Genomic DNA, 18,122 nt, shown 5'->3' on the forward strand with positions numbered 1-18,122 from the left:
GACATTTTTTGTTTAACTTTTTTTTAATTCCAATAACAAAAAAAAAAGAAAAAAAGTTGAGCTCATGAGGAAGACGCCGCTACTGTTGTTGTCGCATAAATCTCATCGTCCTCAGGCTCAAAAAACCCTGGTACCCAATATTCGTATGGCTCTGCTTGTTGGTCAATCCACATCAAACCATCCTCCAGTAGTGTATCCTATCGATTCAGGATGATAACAAATGATGGCAACAGAAAAGATTCAGAGCACATCCACAGAGACGACACGAATAATTCCAAGTTATTCTGTACTAACTTACCAAAGCAGTTTCAATACGTCCACTCTCCCACCCAAGTCGCTCACTGACCATGTTGGCATTGATATGACCACTCGTATTCTATTTTCCAGCAGTTTATAAAGGAAAAAAAAAAAAAAAAAAAGAGAAAAAAAAAAAAATTTAGTCGTATTATAGGATTGTTTTCATTTACATTCAAAAGCCCAGAAGACACGCAAGGTATTTTTTTTTATTTGTACCTGCACAAGTGCCAAGATCAAAGATTGGTCTCGATTCAACTCTCTTGGCACGGAGCTGACCATTTTCTTGTCTCCAAGTTGTAAGACCTGAAACCCGCTTCCCAATGGAGCGAGTGTCTTGATCGCTCGTAGGACATCATCCTCTGTGATTTCCATACTGGTATCTTTGTTGTTATTGCTTAAAGTGATGGCTGCCCATTTACTACTACTGCTACTGCTATTGCTATCCTGTGGGGCATTGTTTCTACTACCTCCTGTTGTCGTAGTCTTGGAATTACTATTTTGTATTCCACGCATCCGCTCAACTCGTCGCTTGATTTCTGAAAGCTCCATTAAGCCGCCATTCAACGCTCGTGTCGATAGGCAGACATCAATAATCTGGATCCCAAGCTCATAGTAAAAATCACCCACACCCAGTAGCTCTCCCCAGTATCCTTTGCTCGCTATTTTTACACAAATATATCCATAAGAAAAAAAATCAGTCGTCATGGCAATCGTGACATGTTGTATACATTACATGCAAACTATGCCATCAATTTCATCAGCGGCAGAGCTCCTTTCTTACAGGCCAAAGGATCGACACCAATGTTGGCACACATTTTTTGAAAGTGCATTCGAAACACTGGATCCTTCTGAATATCCTTGCGATGTTCTCGTGCAAAAACCTCCAAATTGGCACGGAAGGTATCGAGCTGGCTTTGGAGTTGTTGTAACTGACTGTCATACAAGCTCTGTCCCACTCTTTGGTATGATTCCTGTCAAGACATATAATAAAAAAAAAAAAATCAGACTTCCACATGCATTGACCAAAGAGAAGAGTTCGCTTGAGCTACTGGAGTAAATGAGTTGCCGCACATTCGTGGCTTTCAGGCGTTCATTATACGCCCTTCCACCGATTTGCATTCGTCTTCTGTTCATGTTGGTGCTTCTGATGTTTTATCCAATTCAAGATGTTTCAAATAGTCATAAAAGAGGCTCAAGAGATAAGTTGTGACCGCAATGTAAACTTTATTCAGGGAGAAGGTGAGACGTGCATCACTCCATGATTTGAGTAGTACATGCAAAGCTAATATGGTAGACAAGAGCGATTTGACACGCTCCTGGATTCTGCATAAACGGTAGGGCTTGAGCGAGTACTGTGAGCGCCATGAAAGAATAGAACGATGTCTAACGTTGCTGGAACTTTTTACAATTGATCCGCATACGATATGTCCTTGAAGGTGACGCCGAGTTTCTCAAGCATTTTTAATCCTTCGGGACTTCCGATTTTGGTGATGACTTTGCATGGTTGACCAAGGGACATATACGAGCTAAGCCTATTTACAGCCACCACAACAGTGCCATCAATTTCAAGCACACAGCATGAAGCCCTCGATGGCAAGCATATAATTCTCGAACTCATAGGCTTACATTTCAAGATATCGATCCGCAGTAGTGATCAGGTTCGAATTGTTGAGGATCATGTTGACATCCTTATGGCGGTGGGCATGGAAGGCGCTCGTAACAACCTGGTGAGTGACGAGTATCCCGTTTATTAATGCGTCAGCTTCTGACAACTTGTTGAAAGTGAGCTATTTATCAACAGAATAGTAAACATTGGCTATCGAGTTAGAGAATATAGAACGGTTGCAGCTAAAATAAATTTCTTCTCCACGACTTGCCATCTCAGCGCGTTCAGCAAGCTGGCCCCTTATTCGCTGAGCTTCTCTTGCATCATGGCAAAGGACAACAACAGCATTCTCCTTGCTAAATTGGACAGCGCGATCCAAAAGAGACTCTAGCATTGTTTCCTCCGTGAAGCGATAGTGTTCTGCAGTATAGATATTGGTGTGATCCATGCTAAACACAATGGTCTTGTCTGAGAACCCAAAAGCCTCTGCGGCATGCAACACATCCTCAGTGGCATCATGAACCGCTAGTATCACCTGACAGACTTCGAATTCGTCCAGCGCGATACGGATTGATTCGATCTGAGCGGGTGTCCGCAAAACATACTCGGCCTCATAAACAATCATCACATGAACTGCTTTGGGTACGATGACACCTTCGTTCTTCAACTGAGTCATCATTTCCGGGGTTATCGCGTAGATAGAGGGCGTGGTGGAGCTACTGAGAAGAGGCCCAAGACCCACCATCTTATCCTGTTGGGCCGTATAAAAAGTATTAGGAACCTCCGCAACATTGAGATGCTTCTTAAGTGAAGAGACGAACGCTTTGCTACTCTGAGCATCTAGACGATTCATCAAAATCAATACTTGGAACTCGGAAGTCGCATCTTCGAGAACATCAATAATTGGATATATGACGTAGTTTTCGAGCCTATTCCCCCTAATCTGCAAGATGCCATCATCACCTATAGCAACCCATCAAAAACAAAGAAGTCAACATGAATAGGATTTCATTTTTCGTTTAACCAACTTCGTGCATTCATCCATATTGTTTACCTGAAATAAGCTGTGCTAGGGTGTTCTTCTCGATATATCCTAGTTGAGTGATACTATGTTTTGAGAATGGGTTCGAGTCAGTAGCCAACATTTAACTGCCTCATCTATAGGGTCCGGGCACGTTTGCATGGTATTTAGCAATAATTACCCATCGGTCTCCAGACATTTCCTAGTGCCATTCTTTAACTCAATTGAGTGTACCTCCTCCAACCCGTGTGGGTCAAGGATCTTTAACCGAGATGTAAAGCAATACAAGAGGATTCTATTAGCAAATTAAAATCGTATTAAAGGAGCTTATTTGTGTGTGAGTATTACTACAGTATACCTTCAATATCCAGTTGGGCTTTCGAGGTATGAATGGTCCAGCAAATCGATTCCTTCCTCGGAAAGCTCTCCAATGGTGTGAATTAGCTTTGGCTCCCTTTTCTTTGGGTGGTAAAGTAGAACCATGTACCTCTCTGATGGGCCGCTTTACTGTATCTAAAGCTGTATCCTCATGGGAAATTAGGCTTGCCGTCTTCAGGGAGCTACCAAGTCGCTCCAGGCTTGAAACAGCTTTCTGGAGACTCACTCTCAACTCTGCAAACTCCTCACTAATCACCTTGATATTGGTGATACTATCTTGCTTAAGAGGCGCATTGCTAGCGTCAGTGCCAGAAGAAGACTCAGTTTGCGAGTCAGTCTTGTCATCCTTGGAAACGACTTGAGCCGGCTGTTTATTGTCTAGTTTATTAGCATCACTCAGACTAACAGTGCTACTGTGTATCACAGTCTGCTGAGGCACTAAAGTGTGTTCTTCCACGGGCGTGGAGATGCTATTCTCAGGACTGTTCTCGGAGTTCATGTTTGTTTTCGTTAACTGAAGGAGCTCGTGTTGGTATGAATATCTAAGGATTTTGGACTTAAAATAGGTGGATGGAGTAGGCTTATAAGCAAGGCCACATGCACCAAAAGTGATGAGAAATTAAGAGATGAGAAAGCCTATGTATGCTGATGGAATCGATACTGAAGAAAAACAAAAAAAAACTTTTGAGACTGTGTGAATTGTATAATTTAATATTCGGTATAATATATTGCCTTTTATCGCATCAGCAGGACAACACTGGCACGCAATGAAAATATCTATGATCTTTTCATTTACTTTGTCGCAATTTAGCACTAACTGGGTGTATTGGAGCGCCATGTTGATCCGTAATTAAGTACCCAGATGATTCCTAAAAAGATGCCCACTTTCCACACGGGCTTTGCCCACAGACTCTTGAATGTAATCGAAGTTGGTGACAGCGCAGAAGACACGGCACCTCCAGAGCGTAGCGAGTTTGTGTTTCTAGTATCGATTTGCAGAACAACACCTTCTTTCTTCTCTCCTCCATTCGTTGCTGTTCCACTTTTTTCTCTTCCTGCTGAATCCGTAGTTTTTGGATGATTAAGGTGTGTCAGGGCCTCGTCCTGTTGGCCTGTTGCTCCAGACTCACTAGGCTTACCATTAGCCACTTCCCTTGCTAGACTGGCCTCCATTAGATTCTTGAGAGTAGCAGGTCCTGCAACGCCTGCTGAAGCCGCAATAGGCGAAACCATGACCGATTGTCGCTTGACAGTGATGGGTAACACCGACCCCCCTTCCCTCTCCTTTGCACTAATGGGCATACGTTCTGCTGTTGTGATGACTGTTGGTATCGCCGTGTTGACTTTGGGCTTTGGCTCTCGTCCTGTAACCAGCCAGTCTGAGAGTTCGCCTGTTGCCCCACTTAGCACATGTGCAACCATTAAAAAAAGGAACGATGAAAGCGCCAAATTGAATGACCATGCTCCTGGGCCCTCCGCCCAAGGCGAGATGACCAGAATACCTTTGGTATCGCCTGCAAGCCACATATGAAATTGACAGATGAATGTCTCCAAAGAGCATTTGCCAACAAACGAGTAAAAAGTTGAGGTTGTATTCCTTAGTACTGCGGTGCTATTGCGAAGGATGACGAACGATATGATTGGAATCCAAGAAATATAAGGATGCCAAAGATTATATTCAAACTTTTGCATGGATATCTCAAAGATGAAGTATCCAACCAGTCCGATGACAGAGGCTATAATGGATGCTCGTCGAATGGTGTCCCAATGAGGATGTGTGGTAATAGAAATTTCTTGTGCTTTGATAAATCCATATGCAAAGAGCGCACCAATAAAGACAATCCAGACGTCCAGATGTAGCCGGAATCGCCACTCGGTTGCTGACCAGGAAATACCGAAGAAGAACCGCAAGACGGTAAATGCTGTATCCAGGAAGAAAGGGACCCGGATGATGGTGGTGGTGATTATAGCAGTTATCAAGACCTTGCTAATGATGAAAACTGGGTTATGGTTGTGGGTATGACCAATATACATCATGACGTAAATGGTCAGGTAGAAGAACGAAACCAGCGGAGCAAAGTAGTAGGCGAGATAGGTTGTATTCATAGTATATGTCAATAAGACAGTAAGCAGGTTCAATCGGACGAGGATCGAGGCTACGCGGTTGAACCCGAAGTCAGCCTTCTTGTAGTAAAAGACAAAGTGACCAAATCCAGTCATGAACAGATAACTGGCCACAAGCATTCGAATGGGGTTGTAGATGGATGAGACACTTGAGGCTGCAACATAGTGATAAATAAGAATGACAATTTGCATCCAGCCTTTCCACTCGTCTGTTTGATCTCTGTTCAAAAATACCTGGTCCTTTTCTGCCCTCTTCAATGTCATGGAGCCAGCCACAATACAAAGGAAGATGAGAGATATAAAAGTTGACCAGGAAAAGAACTTATTTCCCTTTGCAAATAAACTAGTGCGATCTGCATAGTACATATAGACAACTGCACCAGCGACCACGGCAAAAGAGCGCAAAACTGTAAGACTTGGGAAGAAGGATGATGCGGCATGATGTCGATAGTCTATATTAGCATGCCCAAGAAGATACATCTCACAGTACATGTTAGCGACCTCCTAAGTTAGCAGGAAATGCATTAAAGCAATAGAGAGCTCGACCCTTACATGTCTGCACAACAAGTCCAAGCGGCAGCCACACCAAAAAGATACCCAACATTAGAGTCTGGAACCAATAGTTGCTGGGATAGTCGAAGCAGCACGTTGTGCTCATCGGTGGAGTTTTTGGCAGCTTATTGTTACAAATATAATTAAGTAGGATGTCGGCCTCTACAGCCATTATCCGGTCTGCATAGTGTAATCCGTCTTTAGTTTCGCTTGCGGCAGTTTTGGTCATTTTTGTCCATGCGAAAGGAACGGTGATTGAGCTCCCGCGTGTAGCGTCTTTGAGGAAAGTATTCATTTTGTTGATTTCATCAGGCAGTAGGGTTCTGAGCCTCTCTTCTGAGAGCTTTTCAGTGTTGACAGAGGGAATAGGTGAAATGAATAGATGCTGTGCTAATGGTTCCAGTCGAGGACTGCCCATCTGAAGAATTAGCCGTTCCATGATGTGTTGCCACTGATCAATACCTCCTGACCATTCTGCATACCGTAAGAACCAGAGTCCCGTGCCGACTAGAAATATGGATGGCGTTTTTTCTTCGCTTCTCATTACTCGATCCTCAGAGGCAGTTAATAGGGCCATGGTTTTAGTGGAGTTCAAAACGGGGTCCCAGTAAAATTCAAACGTTGTTCCTGACTCTGGGTCCCGATTAAATATGTCAGAATGGCGGTCACCATCTGTGCTGGCATCTGGAATGACTTTTTTGACAAGCGAATAGTATAGCTGGCGTGAAACTGAGTCTCCGATCATGACAACTCTTGACCCACCAATACATGATGTTGTATATTGTGGATTATATGTCCTGAGCATACATCCCTTTGGTTGCCACTGGGTGCCCTCTATGTCCAACCATGATCCATGATTCAAAAGACTCTCACATCGTGTCCTATCCGCAGGATCTGAACAAGGCATGATAAAAAAAATATTAGATCCTTTTCGTGCATGTGTTTTTATCGAGACGTTTGGCTCCGCGAGGGATAAAAAGACGATGTGTTTCAGGTCTAGACGCGATTAATTACCGAAGATTTGTTTTAGAGTCGCGAGTACCACCACAGCGATGGCAGCACCGACAAACAACGCCTGGAGGCTGCGCTGGTACATGTTCGATGAAGATGTGGAGCGAGATAAAGAGGCCGGAATCTGCATTAGAAAACCAAGAGTAATGCTTTGGTTTCTATTTCTGCGCTCGAAAAGGTCTGGTTTGATATTTATACGAATAGTTTATAGGAAATACAGGTGAGGGTGAGGGATGGTGAATGAGGGATGAATGAGATGCCTGAATCAAATGAAAAAAAATGGGTTGAAATGAGAGACCAAAAATAAAAAAGTAATATAAAATAATGATATGCAGGTTTCAAATAGATGCGACAAAAGCAGAGCAGTGTATAGGAACAAGCCTGGCAATGAGGAGTATATAGTCGAGTTATAGAAAGGGAGAAAAAGAGAAAAGAGAGAGAGAGAGAGAGAGAGAGAAGCGACCAAAAAGAAAAGAAAAAAAGGGGGGGGGGAACAAGTAAAGACGTAAAGATGTTCGTATACAGTTTACTAAAAGACAAGAGAAGTGATGCAAACAAAAAGAAGCATGGATTGTAACAAAAGGACGTCTTTGTGCTCAAGTAAGACTAATAGATTTCCAATTTACCGTTGATATTGTTGTCCGATGATGATGAGTACATGAACAAATGAGATAAATAAACTCTTTTGGTTAAAGTTTTGTGTCTATTGGGTCCCTGTGTCTTTAGCTTTCCCCTGGATGAACTTGCAAACTTTAATTATTTGATTACAATCATCTCCATGGAAACGATGGAAGCATTGAAAAAATAGTCGCGTAATGACAACGCTAGAAAATTAAGGTTGTCTTAAAACTTACGACTTGCCAATCTTCCTGTCGTGACATCTATTAAAAAAAAAAAAAAAAAAGAGCTTTTATACATAATATCATTTGCGTTGCATTTACAGTTGCATCACATTCTAATCACATCATGGAGAAATTCTCGCGCTGGAGGGCAAGTAAAATAGATCATATTAAAAAGAAAAACTTGCTTCTACCATACATCAAAAGAAGACTAGGAGATTTTTTTCAGCGTGGAATAGTCATGAAAGCTCATCTCTTGTTGTTTTGTTTATCTCCTCCGCCGACACGTCCATGCCCTATATGGTCTTCTTGTTCTAGGATCAAGGCACAGGCATACAGCCGTTTTTGCCACCGGTGGTAAAATAATAACAATAATTTTTTTTTTTTTTTTTTTTTTAGAAAAAAGCACACACAGACACATTCTATGCACTCTTGATGTCCTTCTCTTCTTTGTCCTCCTTCCTCCTTTTCCTCTCCGTGTTTGCAATTGAGACTAAAAGCTTCCTAATTTGCTACACTGTTGGCCATTCTAGCCTGCAAATGCAGATCACTCGCCTATTGAGAAGACCCTGACTGTCATCCTAATGATTGTCAAGCCTATCACAGGAGTTGTCAAATTGGCGTTGGTCAGTGTTGTGGTCCTTGCATTTGTACTCTTTCAAATGGCTGGGCTGGCGCTGGTAAGGGAGGATAAGGGGCATTCCACAAAAAATGTTCTATTTTCGCTTTTTTGACTCAATCTTGGAGGCTGGCATGACGCTAAAGCAATCTCATTGAACTTTATTGGCCGACAATCATCACTTTGGCTAGTCTCCTCTGGGTTTCTTGTATAGGTTATATAGCCGCTTGATAATGGCCATCTTTGCGCGATTTATCCTTGGCCTTTTAGGCTTTTTTTGGATCAAACATGAAGTTGTTACCATCCGACGGGGGTATGTCAAGATGAATCAGCTCTTTCAATGCTTACCTTTCTTTTTTTTTTTTTTTTTTTTTTTTTTTTAAAAAAAACGTTCTCATGGAATTACAGACAAGGAAAAAAATAGGGGGAAGAACTTCAATCTAATGAATAAAAAACTTTTTTTTTTTTTTTTTTTTTTTTTTTTTTTCCCGGATACATAGACGTAGTTCGAGTACGAGCAAAAACCAAATATCCGCCAAGAAGTCAACTTCATCAGGAAACCTTATTGTCTGCAATTGGTCATCTTATATCGACGTCCTTTATTTGGCGTTCAGGTGAGGCAACAACATGAACATACTGTTATCTTTTTTTTTTTTTTTTTTTTTTTTTAAATTATTCAGAATATTTAACCCAGATAGTGAACAGATATAATCCTGTATTCACCCAGATCTATCTACAGACGTTGACTGTTCGTGAGGTGACATTCTGGGAGGCACTGCGCTTGTCAGGAAGCTATCCAGAGCTGTCACCACCTGAAGGCGTTGAGACATGGCCTCTTCTGGACTTTGTTAAAGCAATGCACAGCAAAGGTGCCGGCCCCGTTGTTGTCTTTCCTGAGGTACTATTATGTATAACGAAAAAAAAACTGTTGTTTATGTGCGAGGAAAGGGAGAATGCAATAGTTAAAAAAATAAGAGTTCGATAATATTCATTAGGGTACCACAACCAACAACAGAGCCATTTTGAAATTTGTACCGATCTTCAAGAGCTGTTCTGTGCCCGAAACATCAATCGACATCACTGTTATGGCGCTCAAATATGATTATTATAAATTCGCGCCAACTTTCACTGTCGGGCTCAACAATTCTTATCGTTTTGGACACCTGTTCCGCACATGTGCTCAGTTCTACAATTCACTCACTGTTAAGAGCCTTGCTTCAGAGGAATCACCCTCTAACCCAAACTTCTCGGCAATGGATGGTCTCTCTAGCACTCCCTCTGGCGCAGCCATTGGCGTAGTCGAACCAGTGGAGGAAGACGCTCTTGGTAGTGTAATCATGAACTTAATGGGACGTTTAACCCGATTCAGAAAATTGGGATTAACCGTTCAGGACAAGGTGGACTTTCTGGATTACTTTATCCTCAGGAACAATGGTATTGGAAGTATGAAAAAGATCTCAACTCAGAAGGCAACCTCAACCTCAGCCTTATCCTCATCAAGATCGAGTCGCTCGAAGAGACAATAAAAACAAATCCTAGCAGTAAATTTAATACTGTTGCGGACTAGCCATTATGAATGTGAATCCAGATAGACAAATGAAATTGGTATCATAAATAAATGTTTGCATATTGCTCTATTGTTTCAATCTAACAACATATTCACTTCAAAATCCAGGTCTGTCCAATGGGGACTAAATCCTCTATGCGTCTCAATAATCCTATCAGGAACTGCCGCTCTGTTGGATTAATCTGTGTGTCCAGCGCCATTCGAAGCAACCTGCTAGCAGTTTGGCCATCGCTGGAAGTTGGTGATGCAGTTCTGCCCCGAATGTTCATGATGATATCTGGTAGAATCAAAGATACCCGACCCATAATGTTTCGTTGATGACCGTCCTCATTCATTTTTTGATGATGGTGATATTGCTCTTGAGCTCCTTCGCTAGTCAAAGCATCTACTGAGATACCCTGTACGAACTGTTGATGCCACAACTCAAATTCATCATCTTCAAGGCTATTGTGATCCATTCCAGCAGTAGCATTATTCTCGGAAGCATCGTCTCCGTGTTCCAAGTCATGCTCATCGACATTAGCGAGTAAACCGACCTCTGTATCATCAATGTTGTCGAGAGTCTGTAAAGAGGATCCACCTAATCCTTCAGATCTTAGATCTACCAGACTGAAACCTGAAACAATATCCTTCTCATCCCACCACAAAAGTACCGCACCACCCAGCAAGAGTGTCACGCCCTTTGAAAACGCTTCGTATTGGTTTGAAAACAAAACTAGAAGATCCAAGATTCTTTGTAACCAAGTAAAACGTTGAGCGTTCCTCTTCTTTCGCCGCATACTCAAAGATGATGGTGGTCGTCGCTCTGCGACACCAGAGTTCATGGCGTAGAGAAGTACAGAGATGGCGGATTCTGCAAACTTCCTGTTTTGAATCCCAAGGGAAGTATCGCTCACGATCAGTAATGCAGATTGAGCAGTCCGGATTAACCTTGCTTCCTGCTGTGATGTTAAATAGCCTGCACGGTAAAGGGATGAAATGCCAATGGCCTCCTTAAGAACGCGTGAGCCTCTGTCTCCAGTCGTTGCATCTAAGGAAGTATCTAACTGAGCGGCATCCAGATGTGACAACGAGGTCAAGGATAGGTCTGCTAACCGCCTCAATACACGCTGTGCTGTCAGAAAGTTGTTGAAAGAAACTCGATAAAATACACGCAATATCACAGCTCGTAGCTCACTCAAGAGCTCTTTCGCGTCCTCAGTGAGTGTATTTTGGTTGTTGATCGCCTTGTTCTGCGTTGCTGAGGCTGCAGCAACAGCTGTGCCAACAGCACTTATGCCATCGCCACCAGAACTTTTGCCGGCCGCAGCTGAACAGCCTTGGCCCTGGCGATAAGGTCGAATATGGTTACTCAATGTGTCCAAAAATAATAATTGCAGTACCTCTTTCTGTGGATCCTGTCTTTCCGACGCCCTTTCTGTAACATTAACATCACTACAATTTCCTACAGCGAAAAAAAGCTCGTTGCTCAGTTTCTCCATCACGTCAATGACGCGTGAGCTTGGCAACGACACCTTCTTAGCAATCCCGCCTAATCCACGGACTTTATCCAATTCCACAAGAACCTGATCACCACCTCCGAACACAACCAAGGGCAAACCACCCAAAGCCAATATTCTTCCAAGTCCTTCCTCGCCAACATAGAGCTCCTCAACGCCGTGTCCCTCTTCCTCCTCCCGTCCTTCCTTAGGTTCCTTAGTCTCTTTGGAAGAGCTAACAACATCTCCAATTTTGAATCCTGACAATTGCATGATTAGGAATTCCATCAGCGATGTCGAAGTATTAGCGTGCCTGGAAGCCATATGGATCGCTGGAATGATTAGTCGGGGCTCCAATGCCACCAGCTGTGTTAAGAGCGGGAACCAGTTCACGGCAGGTAAAGGAGCTGGAAGATTGTAGACTGTATAAAGCATTACCTCCAACGCTGTTCGGTAAGATTTCCTAGACCTCTGTACAGTTCCCATCTGTAAAGGCTCCCACATTCCATCCCAGAGCGCACGGAGCCATGAAGTTGAGGTCGGCAATCGTGAATAATCTTTGGGTTCACTACTAGTACCAATAACCTTGCCTACATCTGCTTGTCCAAGTCGATGAAAATGACAGGCGATATGACCAAGAACCATAGCTGCCAGTCGGCCAGCCTTCAAATCCTGAACCATAAGTGCAGACTTTGCAGATGGAGCCTTGGATGCTGGAATAGCCATCGCATAAGCATTAGATAATGTCCCCACTCCTGTAGTCTCTTTAGAGACATCAGTAGTGATAGAAATAGAAAGTCCGCTCAACTCCATCAGTGTTGTAAGTGCCGAATTGGAAACAGATGTCATTGCCACAGGATTATTAGAAGATGTAAAATAGGAAAACAGACCATTACTGCCCATGGACATGACAGTTGGCCCTCTACACCAATCTACACCGAATAGTGATGCAAGAGCCACAACGGCAGTGTGTCTGGCTGCAGAAGTAGGGGTAATCCGGATAAGATTAACGAGCGAATGAACTCTCCCTGTGAAGAGCGATATCTCATGCGAAGCCGGGTTGCGGACATCGAGATTTGTGTGGATCATATGGCAGAATGGCACTGTGAAATGGACAAGCTGCGGCTGAAGGTCTCTTCGCGAAGTAGCTGCCAAGAGCGTACGATCTAACAACCCTGTATCTGATTTGATGTCATCTTGTGATGCCTCTGCCCTATCAGAGAATGCAATTACCCAAGGCGCGCCTAGCAGCCTGGCTAATAGCTGTGCAGAAAACCCTTGTTGTTGGTTCTCCAAAAATACCTCTAGGTCGCACCGGGCCATGATCTTTATTTTCTGCACAATTTCCGTTTCTTCATTTGAGCAACTTGCTGTTGTGTCTCCACTTTTGCGTGTTGGTGAAGATGATGCTGCGATGGCTACTGACAGGCGTGGAAACGCGATGAGAATACCTAATATTAATTCAAAAGAGCCTGTGCTGGCCTCATATACGTGTAAGAGTAGCTGAAGCTGCTCGAGACAGATCTTATTCAACTCTGCAGTCTTTGTTGGTGAGTTCACTAATCCTGCTAGTACATTGCAGAACGCCCACCCGATTGCAAATGTAGCCCAGCTCGACAATTCACTAAAAGTCATTTTTATATTTTATGGAAATAAGTAAAATAACTTTTAGTACTAACACTTGAAGTCAATCATGTCAGTGTTCCCAAAAGAAAAAAAAAAAAAAAAAAAAAAAAAGCTTCCTGTTATATTTATACCTTGAAGTGTTTGTATGGGTAGTATTCATTTGAAGGCGATCATAAAATACATCAAGGACAGAAGAAACCAGTTTCTCATCAACTGCTGCTAAAGGTGTGATAAAGCTCAATGAGACCAGGACTGCGAACTGGACTTCGTCGCTTGCACTAACATCTGTTAGCGTCTCTGAGCGGACAAAATTCTGTAGCAGATACTTGGCCAGCGTGGAGCTTTGGACTGACGAAGCAGGATGAGAGTGGCGATGGAGGGATAAAATGATGCCTATAGGGGGTGTGAGAGAGCCAAAAGTATTTCAAGAGGAGCAATGTACATTAGTGATATTACTACATAACCGATGCTTTCATTCTTTTTCATACGAAAGACTATTTTTTTACCTGTGATGGCAAATACAGCATTAGCACAATGCGCAGGTACATAGCCGTCCATGATTTTCTTGTACAAGTCCAAAATAAGCGTCTCTGCGATTATCAATGTCTGTGTATCATCGCTTGGAATCCACATGTTATCGAACAAGGCAGTCCACCCTTCTAGCGCTGAAATACGTTCTATCAAGTGGTCTGTGAGAGTCACGTCTGTCAATGCTGTCATTACATTTCTGTAGCTTTGTCGGGTTCGAATCGTCTCCATAGATTCAACACCACCCACTCCATTGTCCCCGGCTGTGGAAGCGCTATCCGCGGTAGTTACCGCAGATGAGCATAGCAGGCCTGAAAGCGCATATCCGATTCGAAGGCCAGGATTGACATTCCCGGATTGCCATTTCTGCAAAATACTGCTTGATACAATCTCCATAACCCCCTGCAGCCTCTCCAGCTCCTGAGCGCCTGCAGAAACATTATCAGGTGTTGACTTTTTGAACGCTGCATCCTTGAAGAGACTTCGTCTCATGTGTGAGAGCTCATGGCGGACCAACTTGTCAAGGACCAACGAATACTCGTCCACAACCATTGAGTTCTGAGCGACCTCAAGGATTCGTTCACGAATGTAAAGGATCGGTGGCCCTTCAGGAAGAAGAATAGGCATGATCTCAGATGCTGTGAAGCAAGAAAGCGCTCTCAGTGCTGATGCTAAGACCTTGGGGCTTTCAGAACTCAAAAGCGGCTGGATATAGTTGACAAGAACGGCTTCGCGAAGATCAAGACAGACTTGAGTATCTGAGGGTTGGAGGAAGTAAAAGATAAAAGTGAATGCAAAAATGAGTATTTAATCAAAGACAGATCTATTGGTCTGTTTAAAAATAAATAAATAAATAAATAAATAAAAATACCTTCATTTCTAGAGCCCACAATACCATAAAACACACACATCTCCTGGAGTATTGCTACATGCTGGGTTTTCATAGCATGTTCCGCCACATGACACAGTAAGACGTTCCATGCTTTTTTTTTTTTTTTTTTTTAAAAAAAAAAAAGAAAGAAAGAAAGAAAAGACATTAAAATAAAAGCATGGCACAAAGATAGAGTCGCATAGCTAATTAGAAAAAAAAAAATACCTGCTCGGGGTTCAACTACGTTGGCCTCTACTGTCAGATTCATGGTTTCAATGATAGTGCAAATTGAGGATGCATATAGCTCTACAGAGCCAAGTAGAGTTGCCAAGAATGGGATCAGTACCTCAGCATAGCCTGCCGCATCATAAGCGCAAATGTCTCTAGAATCAAGCATGATAGCAAACGAAGAGGCGGTTGAGTTGATATATGTCCTGAAAACATATGTATATTCATTTGTTCTTTTCTTCTTCCTTTCCCTATCATTCCTTTCATTCCTCCTTTTCTCCTTACCTGATCGTAGTGAGGACAGCAACCTCCATGTCATATTCAGGCTCACCCTTGAACGGAGTCTTGAGAAGCCGTGACCGACTCTCGACCCAGCCGTGGATAACATGACGCAATGTCTTCCAAATACGTGGTTGCCTTTTCCAGATCAGAAACAAGATCCTGATACCGACTGCTCCCATATGTGAGTGCACAAACTTTGACCCCGTTGGCGCATTAGGGACACCATTGATAAGCGTCAAAATGGTTCGAAGAACCTTCGCAGTCACTACCTCGTCTTTAGAAGTAACGAGAGAAGGAATTGCTTCTTGTAATAAATACAGCTTGACCAAAGGTGAAGGATCTACTCGCAGTACATAAATGAATAAAACCAGTGTCACCAACCGCCCTTCTCCCATTTGAGCCTGTTGTGCTGCAGCAAGGGTTCGTACATTTTCGTTCGGATGAAACATGAAGCTGGTAAAGACTAGGCTAGATAGTGTACTGTCATCTTTCAGCGTGAGTTGGAATGGTTCATCCTGTTGCTCCTTCCCTAGTTCCCATATCCGACAAAGATGGGCGACTTCAGCTTGTATCATGGCTGCAACACCAGAGGTTATCTGCGATAATGGCGTAGAAGTAGATGAGGAAGATGAGGGAGGGTAGTGACCCTGAACTTCCTCATCAGATACTGTTGTTCTGGGAATGGTCTCCAGTCTTTGCAGGATATCGGAGCATTTCTTGATGACACCCTCAATCTGTGACTCGCTCATGACTTGGAAAATGGATAAGAATGCCATGCTGGCGATTACAGCCTTTGTCTGATGATTCTCCGTTGTTGTTATAACAACATGCATCCAGTCCACGACAATTGTTTGTTCATCTACTGTAGGTGAGTTCATCAACAAAAACGAGAGTAAAGGCCAAATTACATCAAAGGGAAGAGTTGGGGCATGATATCCTTTCCTGTTTTTAAAAAGCTTCTGAGCTGTCTGTAACAATTGAAGCGTAGGCAACCCAAATCGTCTCAAATCAGCTGTCCATGATAGAATGGTCAATAAGAGCTGACTTCCTAAGACTGATTTATATTCATCAGAGAGTGATAATTGTGCTGAAGGAAGGCTGTAAAAATCAACCAAAATGCTAATGATGGTCTGTAATCCTGTGCTCAGCTGAAATCGGTCCAGAGGAAAACGACTTGGGATAGAGCAGAGGTAATCGAAAAGTTTGACAATGAACAGTTCCAACTCATGATCGAGTAGACATGCGTTCAATGTTTTAGAAATCCATAAAATCGCAGTGCTGGCGACCATGGATGCCCTACACTCTCGATCCAGCAAAACGAAGTCTAGAAACGGTGATAAGATCTCAAGAGCGGCGATGCGATATGAAGTCGAATCTGACTTGTAATCCATGATCTTGTCCATCTCAGCAAACAGAATAGCCTCAACATTGGTCTTTGTGGTGATTAATGCAATAAATGGGTGCCGATTATTCTTGATGGCAAAAACATTCTTGCTGATATTCAGAGATGTTGATGACAACGGTGGCGACGATAATGAAATGGTATTGGCAATATCCACTGAGAAAGCTTCGGCAGCAGCAATACAAAGTCTGCTTATCGCGTGTACAATATTAGAAAGGGCCTGTCCTTGAGCTGTGGCCAATGCATTCTCGAATCCTTCAAAAGCATCGTTCCAATCAAGTGAGCGTTTCAGCGTCAAGTCAACAATGTATGTCGCAGCAAGCGAAGATGTATGAGACACAGGGGATGCGCATTGCGACCACAATTGTGCAAGGGCCAATTTGTGGCCACTGCTGCCACTATTGCTGCCGCTGTTGCTTTTATTATTATTACTAATGTTATTAGCGTTGCTTAATTGCGCGTTTAGAGTTACGAGCTTTTGCACAGTAACGGAGCGGTGAATCATGGCAGATCTTGTTTCTGTTGTTGTAGACGGTGTGTTCTGTCTTCTTGATCTTGGAGAGGTATTGCATTCTTTCTCTTTTAAACTGTGTCTACGACAAGACCCTTAAGGCATGTATCAGTATGACAATGAGCATTCCTTTGGACGTGCTTCTAGCTCTGTGGACGCAGAAACTATGGTTGGTGCGGAATATCTAAATATTCATGGCCATTATTAGCATCGCTGTTGGCATAGATGAGTTGCTTGTTGCTCGCTGTCGAGTGCAAGCCTAAGCACGCGTTTAATGTAAAATTTCCAAGATGGCAGATAGTCTTTCTTGCAATATCGACAACCACTAGACTCTAATCCAGTCAGTACTTAAACGCCAAGCCACGGAAGGCTACAAAGGGTTGAAAGAATAGGTTCACGAATCTTGGACAAATGTTTACAGCTGTATTATATATCTTTCACCCTACTTCGAGTACTAAGATAATGCAAGCTTGAAAAGCATTTCCCGACACGGGATAGAGTTACATTATAAGTGAAGGATCCATTGGCAGATTTTTTCAAAAAAAAAAAAAAAAAAAAAAAAAAAAAGAAGCCAGGAATAAAACTCTTCAGGAATTGTCGTCCAAACGAAACACAGTGCGGTGTGTCATGTCTAGCTCGGCGGTCAATCAACTTGCTAATAAGCCTGCGTAAGTGGCTTCATCCAAATCAATAATTTAGCTCATTAAATAGGCATCATTGCATGACAAGGAGCTTAATCAGCTATGCCATGTCGTGATAGGAATAAACCAAGAGTTGCAAAAGAAAAGGGGAGCACTTTTATCTCCCCTGTTATGAGATTTATAGATCAGGTGGAAGATGTTCAAATAGATGCAGCACCTCTGCCAACAAGACTTGTACTAGGCCGAAGCAAGCCTCAGGCACGACGCGTAGGTGAATTTAGAAATATTACAGCTAGCAACTTTATGAAATAAAACCATTGGAGTACAAATTGCACTTATTGATTTCAATATCTTCTAGATCGAATTCGATATAGTCGTAAATATGCACTTACATGCTCTAGGGGCCTATAATGGCCTGGCTGTCATCAGAGGATTGATCGAAGTCCAAGTGTCTGGTTTTGAATGCTTCAATTCGTCCTCCGTGGGGCAACTTTGTAATATCTTCGCACTAGAGGTCCCTGATAGGCTTCGTAACTCGTTT

The 18,122-nt window shown here is 42.8% G+C and overlaps 5 protein-coding genes across 5 annotated transcripts; 1 reads left to right on the forward strand and 4 right to left on the reverse strand.

The window, feature by feature from the left end:
- Positions 1-30: 30 nt before the first annotated feature.
- BCR41DRAFT_320187 (EAP30/Vps36 family-domain-containing protein) lies at positions 31-1,479 on the reverse strand. The gene is made up of 5 exons (XM_022021387.1): positions 1,369-1,479; positions 1,079-1,268; positions 514-956; positions 299-376; positions 31-197 (listed from the first exon to the last, which is right to left on the reverse strand). Exons 1-5 carry the CDS (start codon positions 1,429-1,431, stop codon positions 63-65), a joined length of 909 nt encoding a protein of 302 aa, XP_021883352.1. The 5' UTR covers positions 1,432-1,479; the 3' UTR covers positions 31-62.
- A 605-nt stretch (positions 1,480-2,084) lies between these two features.
- BCR41DRAFT_369129 (hypothetical protein) lies at positions 2,085-3,048 on the reverse strand (the record flags this gene model as incomplete). The annotated part of the gene is made up of 2 exons (XM_022026436.1): positions 2,085-2,866; positions 2,958-3,048. The coding sequence occupies 2 exons, from the start codon at positions 3,046-3,048 to the stop codon at positions 2,085-2,087; spliced, it is 873 nt and encodes a 290-aa protein (XP_021883353.1).
- A 974-nt stretch (positions 3,049-4,022) lies between these two features.
- BCR41DRAFT_320188 (10 TM acyl transferase domain found in Cas1p-domain-containing protein) lies at positions 4,023-7,471 on the reverse strand. Its single transcript, XM_022021388.1, has 3 exons — positions 6,993-7,471; positions 5,979-6,872; positions 4,023-5,878 (listed from the first exon to the last, which is right to left on the reverse strand). Exons 1-3 carry the CDS (start codon positions 7,117-7,119, stop codon positions 4,116-4,118), a joined length of 2,784 nt encoding a protein of 927 aa, XP_021883354.1. The 5' UTR covers positions 7,120-7,471; the 3' UTR covers positions 4,023-4,115.
- Positions 7,472-7,924: 453 nt separating this feature from the next.
- Positions 7,925-10,040, forward strand: BCR41DRAFT_15223 (hypothetical protein). Its single transcript, XM_022019607.1, has 7 exons — positions 7,925-7,979; positions 8,147-8,185; positions 8,362-8,508; positions 8,639-8,760; positions 8,948-9,061; positions 9,153-9,345; positions 9,443-10,040. Exons 1-7 carry the CDS (start codon positions 7,956-7,958, stop codon positions 9,971-9,973), a joined length of 1,170 nt encoding a protein of 389 aa, XP_021883355.1. The 5' UTR covers positions 7,925-7,955; the 3' UTR covers positions 9,974-10,040.
- Positions 10,041-10,067: 27 nt separating this feature from the next.
- On the reverse strand, positions 10,068-17,227 carry BCR41DRAFT_385085 (hypothetical protein). Its single transcript, XM_022027636.1, has 6 exons — positions 15,031-17,227; positions 14,743-14,900; positions 14,518-14,628; positions 13,625-14,404; positions 13,250-13,511; positions 10,068-13,116 (listed from the first exon to the last, which is right to left on the reverse strand). Exons 1-6 carry the CDS (start codon positions 16,932-16,934, stop codon positions 10,107-10,109), a joined length of 6,225 nt encoding a protein of 2,074 aa, XP_021883356.1. The 5' UTR covers positions 16,935-17,227; the 3' UTR covers positions 10,068-10,106.
- Between the last annotated feature and the right edge of the window lie 895 nt (positions 17,228-18,122).

This window comes from Lobosporangium transversale (genome assembly GCF_002105155.1).
Source record: "Lobosporangium transversale strain NRRL 3116 chromosome Unknown BCR41scaffold_10, whole genome shotgun sequence".
Taxonomy (NCBI): Eukaryota; Fungi; Mortierellomycota; class Mortierellomycetes; order Mortierellales; family Mortierellaceae; genus Lobosporangium; species Lobosporangium transversale.